This window comes from Aspergillus candidus (genome assembly GCF_002847045.1).
Source record: "Aspergillus candidus strain CBS 102.13 unplaced genomic scaffold BDW47scaffold_34, whole genome shotgun sequence".
Taxonomy (NCBI): domain Eukaryota; kingdom Fungi; phylum Ascomycota; class Eurotiomycetes; order Eurotiales; family Aspergillaceae; genus Aspergillus; species Aspergillus candidus.
This window is the reverse complement of record NW_020194039.1, coordinates 141,507-163,115: the sequence shown is the minus strand read 5'-3', so window position 1 is coordinate 163,115 and position 21,609 is coordinate 141,507. Positions and strand designations below refer to the sequence as shown.

At 53.0% G+C, this 21,609-nt stretch overlaps 8 protein-coding genes across 8 annotated transcripts; 4 read left to right on the top strand and 4 right to left on the bottom strand.

Moving 5' to 3' along the window:
- Nucleotides 1–55: 55 nt before the first annotated feature.
- On the top strand, nt 56–1,281 carry BDW47DRAFT_118663 (GOLPH3/VPS74 family protein; the record flags this gene model as incomplete). Its single annotated transcript, XM_024815245.1, has 3 exons — nt 56–325; nt 407–653; nt 728–1,281. 3 exons carry the CDS (start codon nt 56–58, stop codon nt 1,279–1,281), a joined length of 1,071 nt encoding a protein of 356 aa, XP_024670564.1.
- A 1,632-nt stretch (nt 1,282–2,913) lies between these two features.
- On the bottom strand, nt 2,914–4,074 carry BDW47DRAFT_127130 (NADP-dependent oxidoreductase; the record flags this gene model as incomplete). The annotated part of the gene is made up of 1 exon (XM_024816670.1): nt 2,914–4,074. One exon carries the CDS (start codon nt 4,072–4,074, stop codon nt 2,914–2,916), a length of 1,161 nt encoding a protein of 386 aa, XP_024670563.1.
- A 228-nt stretch (nt 4,075–4,302) lies between these two features.
- BDW47DRAFT_48430 (phosphatidate phosphatase App1 family protein) lies at nt 4,303–5,846 on the bottom strand. The gene has a single exon (XM_024819148.1). The coding sequence runs from the start codon at nt 5,680–5,682 to the stop codon at nt 4,501–4,503; it is 1,182 nt and encodes a 393-aa protein (XP_024670562.1). The 5' UTR covers nt 5,683–5,846; the 3' UTR covers nt 4,303–4,500.
- A 1,636-nt stretch (nt 5,847–7,482) lies between these two features.
- BDW47DRAFT_118661 (sterol desaturase family protein) lies at nt 7,483–8,499 on the top strand (the record flags this gene model as incomplete). The annotated part of the gene is made up of 1 exon (XM_024815244.1): nt 7,483–8,499. One exon carries the CDS (start codon nt 7,483–7,485, stop codon nt 8,497–8,499), a length of 1,017 nt encoding a protein of 338 aa, XP_024670561.1.
- A 632-nt stretch (nt 8,500–9,131) lies between these two features.
- Nucleotides 9,132–10,524, top strand: BDW47DRAFT_132741 (uncharacterized protein; the record flags this gene model as incomplete). The annotated part of the gene is made up of 2 exons (XM_024817647.1): nt 9,132–9,442; nt 9,566–10,524. 2 exons carry the CDS (start codon nt 9,132–9,134, stop codon nt 10,419–10,421), a joined length of 1,167 nt encoding a protein of 388 aa, XP_024670560.1. The 3' UTR covers nt 10,422–10,524.
- A 415-nt stretch (nt 10,525–10,939) lies between these two features.
- BDW47DRAFT_118659 (CBS domain protein) lies at nt 10,940–12,766 on the top strand (the record flags this gene model as incomplete). The annotated part of the gene is made up of 5 exons (XM_024815243.1): nt 10,940–11,317; nt 11,383–11,852; nt 11,900–12,017; nt 12,063–12,241; nt 12,295–12,766. 5 exons carry the CDS (start codon nt 10,940–10,942, stop codon nt 12,764–12,766), a joined length of 1,617 nt encoding a protein of 538 aa, XP_024670559.1.
- Nucleotides 12,767–15,625: 2,859 nt separating this feature from the next.
- BDW47DRAFT_127125 (uncharacterized protein) lies at nt 15,626–17,098 on the bottom strand (the record flags this gene model as incomplete). The annotated part of the gene is made up of 2 exons (XM_024816669.1): nt 15,626–16,976; nt 17,031–17,098. 2 exons carry the CDS (start codon nt 17,096–17,098, stop codon nt 15,626–15,628), a joined length of 1,419 nt encoding a protein of 472 aa, XP_024670558.1.
- Nucleotides 17,099–18,635: 1,537 nt separating this feature from the next.
- Nucleotides 18,636–21,547, bottom strand: BDW47DRAFT_108398 (VHS domain protein). The gene is made up of 8 exons (XM_024813223.1): nt 21,258–21,547; nt 21,111–21,198; nt 20,952–21,027; nt 20,573–20,866; nt 20,234–20,506; nt 19,810–20,182; nt 19,189–19,727; nt 18,636–19,013 (listed from the first exon to the last, which is right to left on the bottom strand). Exons 1-8 carry the CDS (start codon nt 21,325–21,327, stop codon nt 18,813–18,815), a joined length of 1,914 nt encoding a protein of 637 aa, XP_024670557.1. The 5' UTR covers nt 21,328–21,547; the 3' UTR covers nt 18,636–18,812.
- Between the last annotated feature and the right edge of the window lie 62 nt (nt 21,548–21,609).

The window sequence follows — 21,609 nt, the reverse complement described above, 5'->3', positions numbered from 1 at the left end:
CCTCACTTACCTCCCCGCTCCGCTCACTCTCCGTCTCCGATCCCTTACTATCCAGATGTCCGCAGCCGGGGGCTTGACTCGCCGAAGGGGTGGCGGTCGGGTCGCTGGCGCAGATGATAACGACGACAGCAGAGTCTCGTCTCCCGTGTCCCGAAATGGCTCTGCGCTCGACCACCGCGGTCCCGAAACCTCCTTCACCAGCGCCGAGAATGGCCACAAGATCGCCTTTGACCCTCGGGACATCAGCGAGACAGAGGAACGCAGCAAACAGCCCAAGCTGACGCTGATGGAGGAAGTGCTGCTGTTGGGTCTGAAGGATAAACAGGTGAGATCGGGAACCGCTAGCTTTTCGCCCTCTCTGCGCGACGGGAGTCCAATCCGCTGACGTCGAATCTTGGTCTGGTAGGGGTACCTGTCGTTCTGGAATGAGAATATCTCGTATGCACTGCGCGGCTGCATCGTCATCGAACTGGCGCTGCGCGGTCGCATCAGCATGCAGAAGGATTCGGCTCGACGACGCTTCCCCCTGGCCGATCGCGTGATTGAGGTTATCGACGACACGTTGACTGGGGAGGTCTTGCTGGACGAGGCGTTGAAGATGATGAAGTCGAGCGAGAAGATGAGTGTGAACTCGTGGATCGACCTAATGAGCGGTATGTGCGAGGCAAACTGGGTTAACCACGACGGCCGGAGTCGAACAATACTGACGGGGAACGTGACGTTGCAGGCGAAACGTGGAATCTGATGAAGATCGGCTACCAGCTGAAGCAAGTACGGGAACGTCTTGCCAAGGGTCTCGTCGATAAGGGCGTCCTTCGCACCGAGAAGCGAAACTTCCTCCTCTTCGACATGGCAACGCACCCGGTTGCCGACGGCGGCGCCAAGGACGACCTCAACCGCCGAGTCCGCAACATCTGCACCAACCGCACCGTCATCCTTCCGCCCAACACATGGTTGCCGGAGGACTCCGAGTATCGGTACCTGCGGACGGTGGTCATGGTGTGCGCCGCATACGCGGCCAACGTGCTGGAGAATGCCCTGGTCACGATGAGCCACGAGTCCCGCGAGCGGGCCTTTGCCCAGGTGGATGAGCTGCTGGCCGAGTATTCGCAGTTTCCGTTCGCGCGGAAAGCGGGCGGCGGGCAGGCGATCGGGGCCAACCTGGCGCAGGCCATCAACGAGGAGGTGGAGAAGGGCAGTGAGAGAGAACTTCAGATGGAGGTATGTGCTAGATTGACGGTCACCTTTCCACCTTTTGACAAGGAGTCTTCACTAACATGATTTGATCGCAGATTGTTGCCGCATGCCTGAGTGTATTTACCCGTCTGGACTCGCTATTGTAGAGCAGTCATCCAGCTACTCTGGGTCATCTTGTTCCTTCCTACCCATACCAAGCCCTTTCCCCCATCTCCCCATCCATCCATCTTCTTCCTCCTTCATCCAGTTCCCGTGCGTAAACCGCATATTCCTCGCACACCCGGTAAGGGTTTGTACGGGCAGAGTAACAACCCATAGTGAAGCATTCATTATACCGAAAAATCCGCCATTCTTACAAAGCGGGGGGATCCCCATCTGCATTGTTGACTTTGACTTGTACGAGAAAGTTTGATTAATCGATCTGCAAACTGACACACCGTTTTTGACCTTTTTGTTCCTTTTCTTTTTTTTCTTATCTTTTGTTTCCCCCATCTGCGCGTTTCTTCTTCTCTCGATCGCACGACACCTCAAGCAATCCATACATACCCCTTTTGATCCAATTCAGAATTCCATGGAAAATTAAAAACGAAGGGAGAAATACGGGGCCGGTGATTTGAATACATTTTTTTTTGTCCATAGAGTGCACACTGACTGCGTCTATCTATCCGCTTGGTGGTTTGCCTCCGTCTCTGTCCGCGTGGGAGAAGAGAAGCCATATTACAATCCAAGGATGTGTATATGCGTGTTTTGTCAAATCACATGCCCATGTATATCCACCCAGTCTGCTGATTACCTACCTATCTGGTGATGGTTAAGCGCGCAAGCCTCACCGGATCGAGGCCCATCAAATCATGGAGAATGATTGAAGGAGGGAGCAGGAATCAACAACCAACCCAACTCAACAACCATGGCAGGACAAAGACCAAGATCAAGGTCGAGAAAGAGAAAGAAATAGGGGCCCATATTATCCTATCATCCTCCGATTTTGTCATTTCCGCTTCCCTCACTTCACTCCTTCACTTAACTTGTTCCGGGACACCGGATCAACAAGTACCTTTTTTTCTTCTCTATTTCTCACATTATCCCTTTATTTTCTTATACTTGTTTATGCCAAACACCGTTGTAATAGCGTCTTTAACTACTTTCTTATCTGGGCCCTATCTTTCGAATGAATTGCTTGATTTCTTGATTCCGGGTTCCTGTCCTATGCTATCTATACTGCTCAATTTAAGTCAACCCGCTCTGGTGTTTCAATCTACCCTATCGTTCATATCAGTAGTGATTTCGATATAATCTTCTTACCGTACCTACCGTCTTCGCCTATTTGTGGGTATATCTGCCTCGACCTTGACATGTTTGGACTGTATTACTGGGGTTTGCTGCATGGCGTATATGTGTGTGTGTATGAATGTATGTATGGATGGTCATGTTCTGTGTTGTTGTATTTAGTTGTTGGCCTTAAGACTGTATGTTTTTGTGATGGATTGAGATTGGTATTTCATGTTGTCTGTTATTGCTCTATTCTGTAGGGTGATCTCTGTTTCAACATATCAATGACTGTAAAGTATAGGCCAGTCCTATATAAGCAGAATGCGTTAGATACAAAACAAAACCACCTTACTCCTATCTTCCGCGTCTACCGCCAACATAATCTAAGCACATCAACCAAAAATCCAGACCTTGTAAGAGAACCAAACAAACACATCAGAAAAGAAATCAAGAAACCTGAACATTAACCCTAAACACATAAACCCCCCCTCTTAACGCACCCCCCGCCCCAGCCGCCCCAGCACTGAGAATATCCCCCCCCTGCACCAAATCGATAGTGGACTCGACCCTCCCCCGGATCTCCCCCCTCTCCACCAACTCCGCAATACGCCCCAGCGCCTCCCCATCCGGCTCGACGGTCACAAAGCGGCTGAAGATGTTCTTCTTCGAGGACCGGGCACTATCCGCGCTGGACATGTCGACCGCAGCATCGGTGTCCACGGCCGTGAGAATGACGCCGTTGTCCTTGATGACGGAGCGGGAGTGCGCCTGGCGGAAGATCTGCTGGCCGGCGCAGTCGAGGACGATATCGACGGGGCCCCAGCCGCGCGACTTGAAGATGTCCGCGAGGTCGAATTCCGCGGGGAGGGGCGGCGGGGCGTCGATGATTTCGTCGACTTGTGGGCGGATGAGGTGCGCTTGGTCTGGGGAGGAGCACGTCGCGCAGATCCATGGGCGATGGCTGCTGTGGTGGGTGTTGTCGTCTGTTGGGAAGAGGGAGGGGGAGCGGAGGAGTTGGATTGCTTGCGAGGCGACTTCGCTGTCTGAGGCGTTGGTGACGAGCACGCGGAGTCTGTGGCGCTTGTGGGAGTTGGTGGGGTCTAGGGCGGCGTATTTGAAGAGGGATTGCCAGGCTGTGAGGGCGGGCAGGGGGATGGAGGCTGCTTCTGCGGAGGAGATGTTTTTGGGCTTGAGGGCGATTTCGCCGTCGGAGACGACGACGTAGTCGGCCGCTGCGCCGTCGTGGGTGTGGTTGATCATGCCGAAGACGACGTCGCCCTCTTTGAACTTGGGGCCGGAGGGGCGGTAGTCGTCTTGTGAGGGGGTGCGGATGACGGTGCCGCAGAAGTTGTGGAGGGGGATTTGGGGGTAGGATTTGGAGGGGGTGAGGAGCTTGGAGAGGCGGAGCTCGTCGTGCGAGAAGGCTGCTGTGAGGACTTTCACGAGGTATTGGTTGGCTGCTGGTTGGGGCGTCATGAAGTCCGTGTCGAAGACGACGTCGGAGTCCTTTCTGGGGAGACCTGGGTCTGTGGTGTCGGTGATGGCTGTTGATGCTGGCCGGAAGTACAGGGCGCGCATCGTTGGGGGGATGAATGTCAACTCGTCCATTGTGGTGGATCTTGGTTTGGCTGGCTTCATTTTGACTGCCTTCTTCAATTTCGATATGTCTATACTCGATGTTGTTTCAATCAAGGATATCCCAGAGTTGAATTGAAAGATTGTCTCGCAGGAGCGTAACCGACACTTCGGCTTCGACCTGGGTGATATACCTGCTTAATCGCATTAGTCAATGCCAATAAGGCAAACGGATGGAAGTAGTTTCCAGCGCGCGCAATGGGTCATAAGTGGTGTCGGCTTCGAAGGCTCATATTGACGTCACGAGATACCCACTCCGGGCTACACCAGCAATCCAGCCAAGACAGCGGTATAGAGCCCCAACGACAAAAGGCCCAACAGATGGTACCGATAAAGTTTATTTCCTTCTTTGTCCTTCTTTTCTTTCTCCTAGACGGAGTGACGCGCTATGGATTCCTTCTATAGCCGGACAATCAAGTCCCTCACCTCCTCCGGCTCTTCAAACACCCTCCAAATGTGATTGGGGACGTTCTTGAAAGCAGCCTCGAACCGCTGCGGTGAATTCTGATCTTCCAGATGGGGCACATCCGTGACCTTCCGGATCCAGATGGCCCTGACCCACGTCGGGTGGTTCTCGTAGATCTCCGCGTATGTCTCGGGGTCTTCCTGGGTAGAGTCGCCAATGCAGAGCACGCGGCGGTGGGGGAACCACCGGTGGATCGTCTCGATCCGCTTCATTTTATATGCCTTCGTGTTGACAGTGAACGAGCGGACCAGCTCACTCACATCCAGCCAGGATGAGTCACGGAGCATCAGCGTCCCCGCGGCAAAGTGCGAATGGATGAAGCGGCGCAGGAACGGATATAAGTTAAACGGCGCGGCGGAGACGTAGAACCAGGCTGGCTGTAGTTGTTTTTCGATCCGATAGTAGAGCTGCGGTGTTCCGGCGATGGGTTTAGGCTCGTCAACGAATGTCGTGCGCAGGATCCCTGTCGATTCCGAGGTCTTGGTGTATTTGATGGTATCGTCGATGTCGGATATCACGAGCCAGCCTTCCGGGCCCGCGAAGACAGTGTCCATGGTCGCCGTGCTGTCCCAGTTGCGAAGCTTAGATCGAATTCTGTCCCCATGCTTAACGCCGCGGCTGCCGGTTGTTACCGTTTGGACGCTGACGCCGTTGTGGTCTGTGGGCCCGATTTGATGTATCTGGGTCGTGTGGTTTGGCAGTGGGATTTCCAGCATCATCATGTGTGCTTCTGCTGTGTGGTAGAGGAATGGCCGGAGTCGCTCGGCGATACAGCGACGGATTTCTCGTTGGGTGCCCACCTCTCCATCCAAACCGATGAGGTCGGCGATAATTGCAACCAACTTGCTAATATCCTTCCGACTGTCCTTTTCGAAGACACAGGCGATCACCTCTGCGTGCCATGCGTGCCCTTTTCCAATCGTCTTCGGCATCGTGCTTTGGTATGCGGTGTTGTCGAACAGCCAGACGGTATGTTGGTGCGAGTCTACCGCTTGGATGGATGGGTTCCTCCACAGGTAGGACGTGACGAGACGCCGCACTCCCGATGAGCGAGCGATCTTAACTAGCCGTTTGATGGCTGGGGGGTCGGTGAACTTTCTCTTGGGGAGATCCATTTCGACGGGTCGATCTGGACATGAACGGTGCTCGTTGGGATAATCTGTTGATAGAGCTGAATCTGACTATATAGATAAACTAAATAAAGCATATAGCAGTTTCGCAGAGTAATGTAATGACGCGTTACTACTAGTTACATTCTGGTTCACTGCTGGCATGCTAGCATTTTATACAACCCCGACCCATACAAGGCTGCAGCGCCTGATCGCCTCTGCGCGACATCATAACCGTAATATGAGCCACGAGGCAGTGAACTCCCAATATAGTCGGGAGGCACAAGGCGTTGAGTCATTCTCGTCAGAGAAAGTCAGGCGAACGGAGATATAAGGTTGTGTTCTCTGGGCGGGAAACGATCAACCTTCCTCTCCGCGAATGAAGTCCAGAGAAACCGGCGATGCAAAGGCATGCCGCTTGGCGCCGGGAAGTATGTCAGCGCAGGGGTGCTTGTGATCCCATCATCAACCAATGAGTATGACCTTGCTCCTGAGCGTTCGCACAACGAAAATAAATCTGGAGGCTGATCAAATCAAGGGATTCATCCTGCGGGCAGCAGGGTCGGGACGATGCAGGCGACGAACGAGTGGCACGCGTCCATGCGTTTTCAACCACTTGATGTACTTTTTTTGGACCGGGAGTTTTGTCAAGTACCACAGGGGTAGTAAACCACCATTAGTGTAGGATATGATGTAGTGCTGTGGCTTGACGTTATCTCATCAGCTGTGCCTATGTTTGGAAGGTCAGAGGGTAGTGACACATGGGAAATACGGAATATGTGTGAGGTTATGGGTACGAAAAGTAATCGATCAATCAACTGCCCTCATCCACCGTAGACCAATGATTAAGATCATCCCAGAAAACAAACAAGATGAATGGGGAGGAAGAAAAAGAAGAAAAAGAAGAACAGGGAAGAAGAAGATCGATGGACGACCGGGAACCTGAGGCCTCGACCTTCCTGTTTGGGCATCTCTGGTCTGCGTGGATCACGAGACCATGAACACCATGAACTTCACGCCCAGTTGGTCTCCATCCCTAATTACTTGATCTAGCTATCACATTACAGGTGTCTTCTATCAGTGTCTTGTTGTTACCTAGGATCTCAATCTGCTGCCCCGGTTCTCTCCCACCGCCAAGGCACCCAATGTCAATCACCGTGTTGGATGGTTTGGATGAACTTCGGTCCATGAAAGATCATATCCTGATCGCAATCATTACTATATACGACAATTTATGAATATCAAGATTCCTTGTCTACTGCGTACTAAGAACTAGAGCGTCGGATCGCCCCGACCTCCCAACGAACGTTGGGGTTATGCCTATGGATCCGTCCCACTGTTGAGGAAATGATGGCCGTACATTATAGGGTATCAAATGGTAGACTACCTCGATTCGATCGTTGTGACAAACCAGGGGATTATCCGATCCCCGAGGCACGGATTGCGGGGTTGTTTATGGGGTACTCCGTAATGCACACGCTACTAGTGATCCTCCATCTCGCAACCATTTCTATTCCGGGAGCGATTTACGGATCCTCGTCATCGCCAACGGTCCAGGACATACACTTTATTTGTCGACACAGACGGATCCGCACACCACGCTCAGAGAACCTTCCATTACTTCACATGTTGTTGAGTGACTCGCCCCTCCCAAACCTGGACTTAGTAGCGCGTAGACAATGGTATTAAAGCATGGCTGTGTCAGCCAGCCCTTCATCTGTGGAACGGGACAAGAAACAAAATATCAAGTGAAAGTGCACAATGTCCATACCCATGGATAACCCCAAGTCCAACCCAAAGGACTCGATGAAGTCTACCTGGCGCACCGCCGACAGGAAGACATGGAACCACAACCACTGGGCGATTGAACTGCTCAACGCCCATCCCATCGACATCACCAAGGAGGTGCCCGTCCACGCAAAAAGCGACAAACTGCCCTACATGCCTCAGCTAGGCCTGAATATCTGGGTGCTCCTCTATGCGTCTTTCCCACTTCTCTTCCACCAGGCCTACGCTACCTACATGGGGAAGAACCTTGGTCCCATCGCCGTCTTCAATCTTTACTTCATGGCGTTCAACCTGACGGTGCTCTACGAGGTGCACCTACTCCGCCGCATGGGTCACAGATTCGGGTTCCTCGACGGTGATCAACATGAGCGGGACGGCGTTCCAGACGTGGGGATTGCCAAGGTGGTCACTTCGCTCTACAAGACCACGGGCTCGCGCATAGCCTTGTCGACCTACCTATCCTACAACATGAACATGCTGCCATCCCACATGAACTGGCTGGTTCTTCCTCTGGAGATCGGTCTCTACGGGATCGTGCTAGACTTCTGGTTCTACTGGTACCACAGAATGATGCACGACGTGAGCTTCCTGTGGAAATACCACCGCACACACCACTTGACGAAGCACCCGAACCCACTACTCTCGGCGTACGCAGACCACGAGCAGGAGTTCTTCGACATGGTGGGCGTGCCAATTATGACATACGCTACGCTCAAGATGGCCGGCCTGCCCATGGGTTTCTTCGAGTGGTGGGTCTGCCACCAGTATGTGGCGTTTGCCGAAGTCTTCGGACACAGCGGCCTGCGCGTGCACATGACGGTCCCATCGACCATGAGCTGGCTGCTGCAGATGTTCGATGCTGAAATTGTCATCGAGGATCATGACCTGCACCATCGCAAGGGGTGGAGAAAGAGCCACAACTATGGCAAGCAGACTCGTCTGTGGGACCGTATCTTCGGTACTTGTACTGACCGGATTGAGTCGGTGGAGGAGAACGTCGACTACTCGACTACGGTGAATATGCCGCTGTTCTAAGCCAGTAGAGGGTGGATATCTGGTATGGCTGGTGGGAAGAGTGGTCGACCCTCAGAACAAAGTCCACTTTTCTCGAAAACCAAACACATTAACGACTATATGACTATATTTGAGAGTGAGAGGAAATGTCAGCAGACCAGCTCTTGTACATACAAATTTCAACTATTATGAATATTATTTCCTGCACACAAAGGCGTCCTCCAGTCTTCTTGACCCACTCAAGCCCTATATTATGCCAAATTATGTAGCGCATAAATCCTCCATGTATGCAGAACACAGGGGTGTCCACTTCTCCCTGACAAGCAGCGCAAACCCACCAACACATATGACAATGCTCCCACAATCGCTCCTTTTGATATGATACTATACTCAAAGTCATCTACTCAAGGCAAAGCACAACCGACCCACGACCTAGGAGGTAAAACGCAAAGAATACCCAATCGGGAAATCCGGTCACGTGTATCCCATATACGGGGATCAACAACAGGTTCAATCTCATTGCACAATAAACACAAACAATATGACCCATCAATCCATCGATCGAGCTAGCTGCAGGACCGCATAGGTACTACCCACCTAGATAGTGAAACCCCGCAGTACCACTCCCAACCCAACCCAACACCACACCAACCATGCCCCCAAGGGCAAACGAAACAACAACCACCCCACCGCGCCCAACCCGCCGATTCGACCGGGCCAGCGGCCAAGTTTTCGCCCAAAGGACGATCAAGCCCACCGCGTCGAGCCTCCATGGGCCAGCCTGGGTCCACGAGTCGCCCTTCCTACGACATTGCTGGGACCGGGGCGGTGAGCGCGGCGCGGCGTCGTTGAAACACGCTGCGATGCGGCAGACACTGTCTGATCAGCGGAGTCTGTCGGTGGAGTTGTTTGCTTGTGTGCCGTGGAGGGTGGGTGCTTATTTATGGGGGTGTCTTGGGGAGGCGTAAGCTTTCCCCCCATTCTTTTTTGGGTTTTTTTTGGTCTTTTCTATTACGGATTTGTTTTTCTTTTTTGCTGTTGCGCTTGGTTATTTGACTATGTTGAGTAGATGCTAAGACCAAACCAGGGATAAGAAAACACTACACATGTGGAAACTACTCTCTACAGCCTACCCCACCGAGTTCAGGGACATCGCACCACACTACCGGATGAAAGTCGAGAGTCCAAAGCTAACAATGAGACAGTACCTCGATCTAGTGAAGAGCGACAACGATCCCAGCTGGGATGTTGTGCTGACCGTGTGCGGGGCGCGCGCACGGGTCCCGGAGATGGTGGAGATGGCGCACGTGAAGAATCTAGCAGCGCTGGAGATCGACAGCCTCGAGCGTGAGCATGGGGAATCGGAACTGGAGACGCCCGTGGCGAGGCTGAATGACCGCATTGTGCGCACGTGGAGCGAGCTGGTGCGTGGGTCGGGGGCGTTTGCGCGGCTGCGCGTGCTGCGGCTGCAGCATCAGGGGGAGTTGACGGGTGTGGCGTTGCGGTATTTGAGAGGGTTTCCGGTGTTGCGAATGGTGGTGCTGTATGATTGTCCTGGGGTGGTGGATTCGTCTGGGGGGAGGGGTGGTGATAGGGGACGGGTGGTGGTGGATGGGTGGGTGGTGTCGAGAACGGAGTGGACGAAGGACTGGCCGTCTGAGCTGTGGGAGACGTATGTGGAGAGCTTTGAAGATGAGAAGGAGATGTCTGGTTTGCAAGGCTTGGAATTCCAGGTTGGACAACGCCAGGAGAAGCCACGGCGCCTGCGCAAGCAGGTGGTGTGTTTACAGCGTGCGACGGACACGGAAGCAGCCGAAACCGTCAAACCCGCCAAAAGATCCCCAGAGACGCCAGCGAGCGGATCGGAGAAGCGCCGGCGGGGGGTGATGAAGGAGCGTAAGGGCCCAGATCTAGGGGGGATGTTAGCCGATTTAGGTTGGTAAGATTTTGCCAGGTTATCATTATGGTAATTATAATGAAGTATGATAATGGAAATGCGGGACAGATCCGCGGTGATGTCACCTGCAGAGATGCTGCAGCTTGTCAATGCGCAACTGCCCACCTTGATCAGATAAACATACTAATGCACGATAGATAGATCAGATCATATATATCCTTCCGTTTCCATCAACTCAACAATGCGTTCGACACGTAACCTTTTCGAATGCGATGCAACAAGCAATCGGATACGATGACGCAGGCGCGACTGAGGACCGACCGTGATTGGCCGACAGCCGCCCGCCAACCGCCGATTCCCCCGCCTGATTGTCTCAATCGAACAACAGCTTCGCCATCTCCCCATCTGCATCTCACCATCTCCGTCTCTACAATTCTCGCTCTTGCCAGTTTCTACTCTTGGAGCGTTCTATCTTACTCATACCTTTGTACTCCGGAGTTGCATGAGCCAACGTTGAATATCGACCCCCCGGGTCTCACCACACTCACATCGTCGCTGCCAAACATGGCGGACCGGGTTCCCGCTGAAGCCGTCTCCGATCCTTCGAATGGGTCGTCGGCGCCGTCGCCACGAAGCAGTCTTGACTCGCGGTCTCCCCCGTTTCGTAGCCCATCCTTGCGACTGTCCAATCACCAGAATCGCACCAGTCAAAACTATAGCGAATCGCTGCGCGGGGCGCCGCCGGGGTCGCCGCGTGCGCGCCGCCAGCCGTCCCTCACGCAGTCGGCCATCCAGAGCCTGATCGATAACCCACCGGCGCCGACGACCGCGGATCCGGCCTTTGTGGGGCGTGACTGGCGGGAGATCTCGGTGGGGGAGCTGGTATCTCGGGACGAGCTGAGATTCGTGGAGCTTGACACGGGTATCGAGGAGGCGACCAATGTAGGATAATTCCACAAACGATGAGGCAAGCACGCGGGAGAATGTAGTGGTCACTGACGAATCAGATTTTGATCGAGTCTAACGTGCCGGTCCTGTTAATTCGCGAGTCTCGAGACCAGAACAGCGCCATCGGTACGTTCGATTTTGCCGATCTGAACGCTTATTTGCTGCTGGCGACTGGCTTCACGCAGCCAGAGGAAGAGGACATACCGGCGTATGAGGAACTGGCGCGCAAGGCCCGACTGGGTCTTACGATTCCACTGAAGGATGTTAAGGACCTGGGACGCAAGGAGCCTATGACGACGCTGCCAGCGTCCGCTAGCGCCATGACGGCGATCGAGACGTTCGGGGGCGGCGTGCACCGCGTGGTGGTGGTCGATCCGGAGCGCGGGGGCGCCGTGCGCGGTCTGTTCAGTCAGTTTCGGCTGGTGAAGTTCTTGTGGGAGAACGCGCGCACGTTCCCGGTGATTGAGCAGCTGCATACGCAGGCATTGCAAGATCTGCGGATCGGGTCTCGGGATGTGGTGTCTATCAAGTACGTCCTTTTGGTTCGAGCTGCGTGTGCTATCTAACTGGTTGTAGCGGTGATAAACCACTATACGAAGCCCTGCAGCTTATGTACCACGACGGGCTGTCGTCTCTGGCCGTGGTGGACAATCATTTCAACGTGATGGGCAATATCTCGACGACAGATGTCAAGGTAGGCCTACCACTCATCCACGACGGGAGGGTGCTGACAGGATAGCTCCTTACTCGGTCATCGTCGCTCCCCCTGTTACGGAACACGTGCACACACTTTATCTCTGTGATTCTGTCCACGCGCGGTTTGATCGATGGGCAGGACTCATTCCCGGTGTTCCACGTACACCCTGGATCGACGCTGGCGCATACGGTGGCCAAGGTGGTGGCCACCAAGTCACACCGGTATGAACGTTCTATTGGCTGTCGTTCAGAATAGAAGTAAACTAATAAGTTAGGCTCTGGGTAACCGACCCCCTGTCCCCTTCATCATCCGGTCCCCCGACCCCTTCCATGTCAAGCGTGCACATCCCGCTCGCGACCAACTCCTCCGGCTCCAACTCAGCCCAGTCACCGCCAGCATCGCCCCTCCCAGGAGCCTCCACCGTCCAACCCCCCAGCCATACTGCACCCCACCATCCGAGCCCACCCCAAGGCTTCCTAGGCTCCAGCTTCCTGTCGAGCTCCGGCGCAGGCGTGGCCCACGCAGTGGTACCGTCCGCCCCGGCTTCTGTCCTCCCTGGAGATCGACTATCCGGCAGTCTCGTGGGCGTAGTCAGTCTGACGGATGTTCTTCACCTGTACGCGCGGGCAAGCGGGCTGAGCCCGCTGAACCCGGCGGAAAGTCGGAGCCGACGCCGACGCAGTAGCAGCTCCAGCGTAAGCGTTCGACGTAGCGGGGAGATCGGACGGGAGTTGTTTGGTCGTTAGTCGGCGGAGTCTGACTGATCAGGCATAGCAGTACATAGCATGACTTCCATAGTTGCATGACTTACATATTCGCATCGGTACATACATACTTACTTGGAACACCCTATTGATTTACTTTTGAGTAGCAACTCGATTTACCTTAGCTGTGAGTACAACCAGGCACGACATATCACCAAAGGTGTACAACCCATCCCATCCCCGACGCGGAGTCACGGACACGGACAACCGGGTCCATAACTTACCAACCAACCCAACCCAACCCAACCGACAGAGCGAAAAATCCCCGACCCACCAACAAGAAACCTTCAAAACCAAACTCACCCACCAACCAAGCCGAACCCAACCACGGAACACGCCGATAGTACAAACGGGTAGATCGGATTGACGGATCGATTCAGCGTAGCTCAGCTTAGCTAGGCAGGTAGTCAGGTAGCTAGCTACCAGCTTACACCGATGTTGGTTCCCGACGTAGGACACCGAGTGTTTTGACAAATCGGTCGGTCGATGTTTGATTCCGTTTGATGGACTATGCATAGCATGGTAGGTTTAATCCAGGGTTGTAAAAAGAGGGGAATTCATTCTTCGTCTCCCTAATATTGACTAACTCGCCACTGTCGGGGGACGGGGATGACCTTCTAGTTTGACACCATTCCCTACTTCTTCTTTTCTTGCTGTTCAACAGAAACAAACCATAGCAAGGAGAAAGACGAGAAAATAAAAGCCTATCTCTATAACTAATACCTCGTAACTATCAGATATCACACCACACCTCCCAGGCCCAGACCAGACCCCGCTCACTACCTCATACAAAGGTTATATCCCAAGCTACCCAAGTATGGATGAACCAACTTCACCAAAGCAACGAGTCAGCTTCGCGCGGGGACTTTCCCAAAAAGTCAAGGCGAACGAATCAAGTTCGATTTTAAGTTACTGAGGGATGATGGACAGGGACGGAATAGGTTAGTAGTACCTCGCTACCTACGTACCTACTCACCATAAAGAGTTTTAGAGGAACTTTGTTAGCGATGGGTGGATGGATAGATAGGTTGACCCGCGAGAGGGGTTTGGGTTTTGGATCCGTGCAATATCGACCAGTTATGTTGTTTTTTTTCCTTGTTCGCCACTGGGTTGTTTTATTCATTTTACTATGATTTATTGTTGAATATTATTCATGCATCTGCTTTTCCTTCTGTCCGTGTCGGCTGTCTCCGATCTATCCATCCATATTCCATATTCCATACATGCATACATCCACCCACCCAACAACCCACCTCAACGCAATATCCCCAACGGGAGAAAGTAAATACAAACCTAGTAATACAACAGCCCAACCAAGGAACCACATACTCTAAAATGACCTACGTCCCGAAGATCAACCGCACTCAAAACATGTCACCCCCTCTACCACACACAAGTTCCCACGTCCAAAACAGGTGGCAGGGGAAACGAACCCTGGGTGGGGGAGGGGTCTATGTAACGTTGCAGGTGGGAAGGAGTGGGCTGTTGTTTGCCACTGTCCGTCATGTGAGCTTTGCTTTCCTCTATCTATCTACCTAGGTATATGAAGTATAGTGGTTATGGTACAAAAACGCATATAACTGCCTATCAACTTACATACACTATACACAAATGACCCTACATCATCAGTGGCAAGTTACACATATTAAACAAATTACAAACAAGTTATAACCAAGTAATAGTAGATAAGAAAAGGCCAGGCCAGGCCAGGCCTCCAAATGAAACGCTGCAGAAGAGAAAGTTTCCCGACCCAGTGGATCGACCCACACAAGCTGTCTTGTATGGTCTGTGCGGGCATCCCACAGTACTGTACTACTGCTCTGGCATACTTTCAGTCTCTAACTACGAGTACGTTAAGTTATCCAGATAATCAGTAATATCTGCGTGTCTTTCTTCTACACTAACAAGAATTATAATATAAAACAAATAGCAATACAATATACTATAACACCCACTAATAAATCCCCATGACCTTGAAAAGTAAGACCAGATTTATAGAACTGGAAATCCAAATTCAAATCCCATGCAACCCTACCGACCCCTCCCCCTCCCCACCCAACCACCGCCCTTTTCGCTGTTTCCGGGGGAGCCAAGCCCGCATTTTCATGGTTTACCTCACAGTCAACCGGGCATCCGCTCGTCCCCTCGTCCCTGCAGGGAAAGCCCAACCTTGCTTTGGCTGGGGGGCTCGTGTTGCGACGTCAGATTTGCGGTTTTTTTTTTTTTTTTCTTACCTTTTTTTTTATACTACGTAAATTGAAACGGTTTGTTACTACGTAAGTTTAACCAAAGATAAACTATACAGTTAGTGTGTAAGTCTGAGGTAGGGTTCGTTTTATCGGCGTGTTATTTATCATCATTTTATATTTTTTTTTTATTGGGATTATTGTATTGTATACAATAGTAGTAGTAATATCACTATAAAGATCAAAAGAAATAATAAAATAACAAAGAAGAAAAAAATATGTGCGAAGGGGGAAAAAAAGTGAGAATGTGGGATATTCTCAATGCTCGAGCTGAGAAAGCTGGGTATTGCCCGACTGGTCCATCCATCCCTTTCCCCAAACCCTTCAATCTATCCACTAGACTGACTACCTTGGTAGGTGGGTGAGTGTCATCAAACCAAGGTTGTAGTGTTAGGAGGGATAGATTGCTGATGGGGAATAACATAAAATAACAGGAGGTGTAAAAAATGAAAAGAAAGAAAAAGAGAGAGAAGGAAAGAGGTATTACACGATGATAATGATACATATAATATACATGAACATCATGAGCAATGATATAAAAGCATAACAATGATACAAGTAACCAGAATCAGTAAAAAGGGGGAAATGCAATCAATTAAGCAGAAACAGGATACTCATCCAACGCAACCAACTCATCAAACTTCCACTCCGGCCCCGCCCCAGCCTCGGGAATCATGCCACTGACTTCGTCCCCGCCGAGAGCGAACGCAAACTGACTGAACTCCGCGTAGTCGGCGTCGAACAGGTCGTTGGAGAATGACACTCCGTTGTTCGTGGCCGTGCCGGGGTGACCACCGCCGCCGCCGCCGCCGCCGCCGCCGCCGCCGCTGTCGTCTTCCTTGTTGAGCATGTTGAGGGCAGAGCTGAACATGGCGCCCGCGCTGGCGTCGTCGTGGTAGGCGGACGCCGCCGCCGCCGCCGTGGTTGTAGTCGGGCTGTGGGGCGTACTCGGGGTAGGGCACAGGTCCGGCGTGGGGATGGGCTCGGTGGTGCTCATGCTGCTCGGGGCCGTGGCGGCGTCCATGTCCATGTCGATGTGAGGGGAGCGGCCCAGGGCGAGACTCAGCTGCATCTGGTGGTACTGCTGCTGCTGCATCTGTTGGTGGTGGGCTGCGGCCGCGGCGGCGTTGGTGGGTTCCGAGCGCACGCGCGTGTGCTGGGCGTTGCTGGCGCTGCGTGCCGGCGTGCCGGTTGGGAGGCTGTGCACGGGGATCACAGGGGCGGAGGCCATGCGGTCGCGATACTGGCGGGTGGTTACCGGCAGGCCGGCGCCGGTGCCCATGGCCATGTCTGTGGCGACGGCCATGTTGGCCGGGTCGAACGGCGTGGGCGTGTGTTGGGTCGGGAACCCTGCTGGCCATGGGTTGTTCTGGGGCCAGGCGGGCGTGGACGGCGTGATGGCGGGACCCATGTAGGCGGGATACGACGGCGATTGCTGGTGAGGGTGGTGGTGGTGGTGAGGGTGGGTGGAGCCGCTGTAGGTGGGGGAGAGGACGTAGTTACTGGCCGAGGCGGGCCCGGCCGTGCCGATGGGACTGTCGATGGGGGTGTGGTGGGATTGCATGCCCTCTGAGATGGAGGAGCGGAGATGAGACAGGTCTAGACTCATCTTGTGGATGCCGTTGATGGATCCGCGTGGGGTGTGGCTCGCGGCGCGGCGGTGTTGCAGACCCCCTGCGGTGGCATTGCGCAGGGCAAAGGCGTTGTAGAGGTTGTTGCGGAACTCGTCCTGCACGAGCTGGTAGCGCTGGTTGTTGATGATGTTTTGGAGTTTCTCCTGGTAGCGCTCGTCGACTTCTTCGTACATGGCCTCGCGCTCCACGATGTCCCGGTTGATGTTGAGAGACTTGCCCGTGCGCTGCTTGTGCAGGACGGATGCTCGGTTGGCGGATTCCAACCGGGCATCTAAGCTGCGGTCTTTACGTCTGGAGGCGGCGATGAAAGCTCTACTTGATTTAGTGGGTTTTCTTTTTGAATTTGGGGAATCAATGCTGGCGTACCGTTCTTGATTCTCCTCGCGGGTGCGAGGGTTTGGAGAGTTCTCCAGCTCTGCGGACGGAGAGGCCATATTCATGACAGATACCGTAGGAGTGTAATTGAGGAGTTCAACAAAAATCAACGAGGGTAAATATCTAGATAAGACAAGTAACACAGCAAGATCAGTCCATATCACCAGACCGATATCAAGACAGGAGAACAAGACAGGAGCCAGAAGAGATGAACGGAAGGGAACCAGAAGCGAGAAGACGATGTTAAATAACTTGCAACCCCGTAGTCGGCAGTAGCAGCACCGGGGTAGCGCCCTGAGAGGGGGGGAGTAAGAGCAAGGAGAACAACGGTCCTCGTATAGAGTTTTCTACCATTCTTTTTTGTCCACTGGGCACTACCGGTGAGCAAGTCAACCCATATCCACGGTGCATCCCGAGTTAATCCGACCAGCGATCTACTATTTTACCTTTGGGCTGGCCCAAGGGCTCTAGGTCGAGGCCCCATGGACGTCACGATGGGCCAAAGCTAAATAGCTATGGGCATTCCGTGGATCACGTCCTACGGTGCGTCTTTTTTCTTTGGTCCGGCCGATGGGAAGCCCTAGCTGCCTTCCGGGACTATTTTCCTGCGTTTTTGGTTGGGATCCCCTTGGGACTGGTCGATCTGTGGGATTAGCCCTAAGGAAAGTAGTAGTAGTAGCAGTAGTAGTAGGGGAGATCTGGGGGAAGTCTAGACCGCAGACCGAACCTACCGCTTTTCGATACTACCTACTCGATTAGACCCTCCCATCTACGGTAATGTACTATATACTCCTGGCAGAGACAACGATGCTTCATGGACAACCAACCAGTCAATTTAATCACGTCAATTTGACGACTCGCCACTTCAGCCGTCAAACAACGAAAGACAGAAGTACAAGTAAAGTTGAAGGTTCAAAATGATAAGGTCAAGATCGAGTGACAGGCGATGGAACCAGTGGGGAGAGCAGATCGATCGATCGACAGTGGGGCGTTGGATGATGGAACATGGACAGTCCACAGTCCAGCAATTCATCAGCAATTCACCCAACTGACTAAGATCTCCCGGGTTGAAGCGGTTGACATGTGACATGTACGATCCTCCAACGCAGTCATCCATTACAAACCAGAGCTCGAGGTCTCAAGATCTCAACAGATCCGAATCAGAACTTAACCCAATAAGGCCCCAGGGCTAACCACAATCCCACAATCCAACCAAACAAATCAAACAAAGTGATCAAGTACGAGGCTGAAACAAGGCTTAAACTAAGGATGTTGATTGATAAAGCTAGCAAATCAATGGCGCTCAAGCTATATAGATACTGTAGATCGGGTGGAGGTAGTTCAAGCCTCATGCTCTGTCTCACTAGCGAGGCTTGGGAACGAATGAGGGGTCTTGTTGTAAAGGAGGTTGGAGGGCGGGATATGCAGGGATTTGAACCAGAGTTGCGTGAACTTTGTATACTTAGTATGCTGGGGAGCTATTCGGGGACCCTGGCTGGTGCCTTGTTGGTAAGGTACTTATTATCTAGACTGGATATTGCCACTAGATACTTATACACTTACTATCTACAATATGTTTACAAGAGTCAATAAATCTGACAACAGAGAAAGAGAAAGTAGAATGCAAACTCGATGAAATGTACTCGTTCTGTCGCTCAACATAGCATCAAATCAAAGCAGGTATCCACAGACATCCACACATTTCCCCCCCCTCCACATCACATTCTCATCCTCCAGTTCAGTTCACCTCCAGCAAATAAATCAACCCACTATTTACGCAATTCCCAAAGGAGGCACCATCCCCTGCTCCTCCATCCGTTTACCGCCCACCTGGTACGACACGCGGAACCGCATTCGCAGCGAATTCCCCTTGCCGACGTCCACCCCGTCCATCATCATCTCTTGCTGCACGCCATTGGCCTGTTGTGGCGCCATGTCGCGGCCGGATTGAGGGCGTAGATGGAGGGTGTAGGCCTGTTATGGGACTGGTTAGCGAGTGGCTCATCTTTTCTTCGGGTGTAATCGTGAGGTCTCCAGATATTAACTTCACGAGGGAGTATATCGGCAGGACAGAACCAAAAACGGGAATGAAAGAACAAAAAATAAAAAAAATAAAAAAAAAGGTGAAGCATAGTAGATGGATAATCACCTTTTCAACAGCAACTTGGAAATGCAACTCGTGCATCGGCTCGTTGATCGCATTGGAGAACAGAGCAACGACCTGGATCTGTCGGGGCTGCTGCGGGGAGCGTCGCGCCACGAACTCAATTCGCAACGCCGAAGCAAGCACCGTCACTCGATTGGTACTCGGTAAAGCGTTGCTTTCCGGCAGTGACGACGTAAAATCCCATTCGTCCTCCTCCGGCGCTTTGTTAGCGGGCTGGGGGGCCGCGGGCGGGGCCGCGGCCAGGTCCAAAAGCGAGGAGCCGGCGGGAGCGGCCGTCTTTCCACCCTGGAAGGGACTGGCATTGCGAGGGCTGGCTGACACCAACGAGGCGAACGGATCGACGGGCGGGGGCGTTGCTGTGGTCTGCTGCTGTTGCTGCTGCTGGACTCGGGCGACTGGTGTCGAGGACTGGGATGGCACAGGCGACGAATTGAGCGACGACAGGATGTCGTAGTTGGGTCTAGACCCCCCGGGAGATGGCTCTGGCCCTGACGAGGCCGTCGATGGGGCCGCGGGATTCGCTGCAGCTCAACGTTAGCACATGCCAGCGTAGTAGTGGCGTGAGGTGGGCTGGGTCTTGACAGACGCCACAAAGGTACATACCAGGTCCTAAGGAGATCCCGCCAGGGGCGGGCTCATCCAGCGAGAGTCCAAGAAGGTCGTTTTCTAAGGAAGTGGCGCCCGTCGGCGCTGCTGGGGCGTTGCCGTTGGAACTGGGCGGCTCTGGATCGAAGTCGATCAGGGAGAGTTCGTTGTTGGCGTTGGTCGACACGCCCGTCGTTGTGCCTAGCGTTCCCTTGGGGATGCGCGAGGCCGCCTCCAGATCGCCCTTCTTGGTCAGTTTGTATCGTTCAATAGTGCGGTGTATGCTGTCGTTGATTTCCAGCAACTTGTGGACTGCCTCCGGATCATCGCTCTCTTCCTCACACATTCTTTGAATTTTAGGATGGGCGCTCCGCAGCGCATTGGCGAGTTCCTATCAAATCGTCAACCAAAAACTTCCCCAGTTGCAATGCATAAAACATACCTCGAATACATCCCCCTCGGCTACCGTCTCACCGGGCTGCTGACTTTGCAGCATCTCCTCCAGAATCTTAGCCTTCTGCTGCACCTTGGCGACCTCCTCCGCCGCCTTGGCCCGATAGTCAGTCTTGTGCCGATTGTCGTACCCAGCCATGATCTTCATGAGCCTATTGGCCTCCTGCAGGTCGGCAGGGGTACCCCTCCGGATAAGTTCCTGCAGCTTAGCCGACTGCGCCTCGCGCTCCTCCTCCTCCATCTCCTCGGCCGATCGCAAATTCTACATCCGTTAGAAACAACATCACATACAAACCAAGGGAAGGGAATGGATCAAGTCCAGACATACATCACTCGGGTTCAGAACAGCAGCATCCTCCGTGCGGATCTCCGGAAACACATAGCCCTTGTAAAGCAGTAGCCGGTGCATGTCACGGATATGTCCGAGATCCTCCTTGTACCGCGACGTCTGGCAGATAGTCTGGCGCCATTCTTCGATGGACTCGAGGATGCGGTGTTGGACGCGCGAGGGCCGCAATCCGGGCCGCTCGGGAAAGCGGCGGACGAGCTCATTGAGGAATTCTTTGGTGCTGATCTGGAGCTGGAACGGGTACCCGCAGTTTTTGACGCAGATATCGAGGAGCTTGATTGTCACATTCATAATCAGCGCATGTTCTAACATCCTTCCTCTAGCCCCGCGGGACAAGGGACGCCCCAATTCAACATACCGCCAACGCTAACAGAGCAACATTTTGATTGCGGGAATTGATCAGACGGACGATCTCGAAGGCAGCTTCGCGGGGACTATATCCAGATGAGTATCAGTATGCGATGCGCCGTGGAGTTTCTGTCGGTGGTGGGGGGAGGGAGGGGGGCACGGCACTCACGCATTGCCCTTTTTGGAATTGATCAAGTCGGCGACTTCAAGGTTCAGCGCAAGATTAGGCTCGTAGTGGGAAAGATCGCAAGCATTGCCTGATAATAAATAAGTATTGTATAAATAAAAAAAAATGGAGTTGTTGTATGGGTCGTACGGATTGCCCGCTGTAAGGGGGTGAAGCCTAGGTCAGCAAAGACACCACCGTAGCGGTCCCTCGCTGCCATGCGTGCTGAGGCGGCCTCCAGGGTGACGACGGGAGGAAGAAAGGTGGGTTGCTGGTTGAGTTGGGGAGTGTGGGTTTGTCTGGTGAGGGTATGGGGAGACCAGACAGTATTTCTTTTTTTGTTCCCGGAACGAATCTAAAGAATGAGTGTGTCGGAGAAGGAAGGAAAAAGTTGGAGAGAGACGGAATTAAGGGTTCATGGATTAGGTGGTCGATCTAGCCAAAGTAGCCTGGACGTAATAGTCAAGTGGAAGTCATGGAGTCGGGCGGTGATGGATGTTGG

Coding starts and splice junctions, on each gene's coding strand:
- BDW47DRAFT_48430 (XM_024819148.1), bottom strand. CDS start 5,682: ATGGATCTCCCCAAGAGAAAGTTCACCGACCCCCCAGCCATCAAACGG.
- BDW47DRAFT_108398 (XM_024813223.1), bottom strand. CDS start 21,327: ATGGCAGCGAGGGACCGCTACGGTGGTGTCTTTGCTGACCTAGGCTTC. Junction 21,199..21,257: donor CCCCTTACAGCGGGCAATCC/GTACGACCCATA, acceptor ATTTATTATCAG/GCAATGCTTGCGATCTTTCC. Junction 20,507..20,572: donor CTGTTCTGAACCCGAGTGAT/GTATGTCTGGAC, acceptor TAACGGATGTAG/AATTTGCGATCGGCCGAGGA.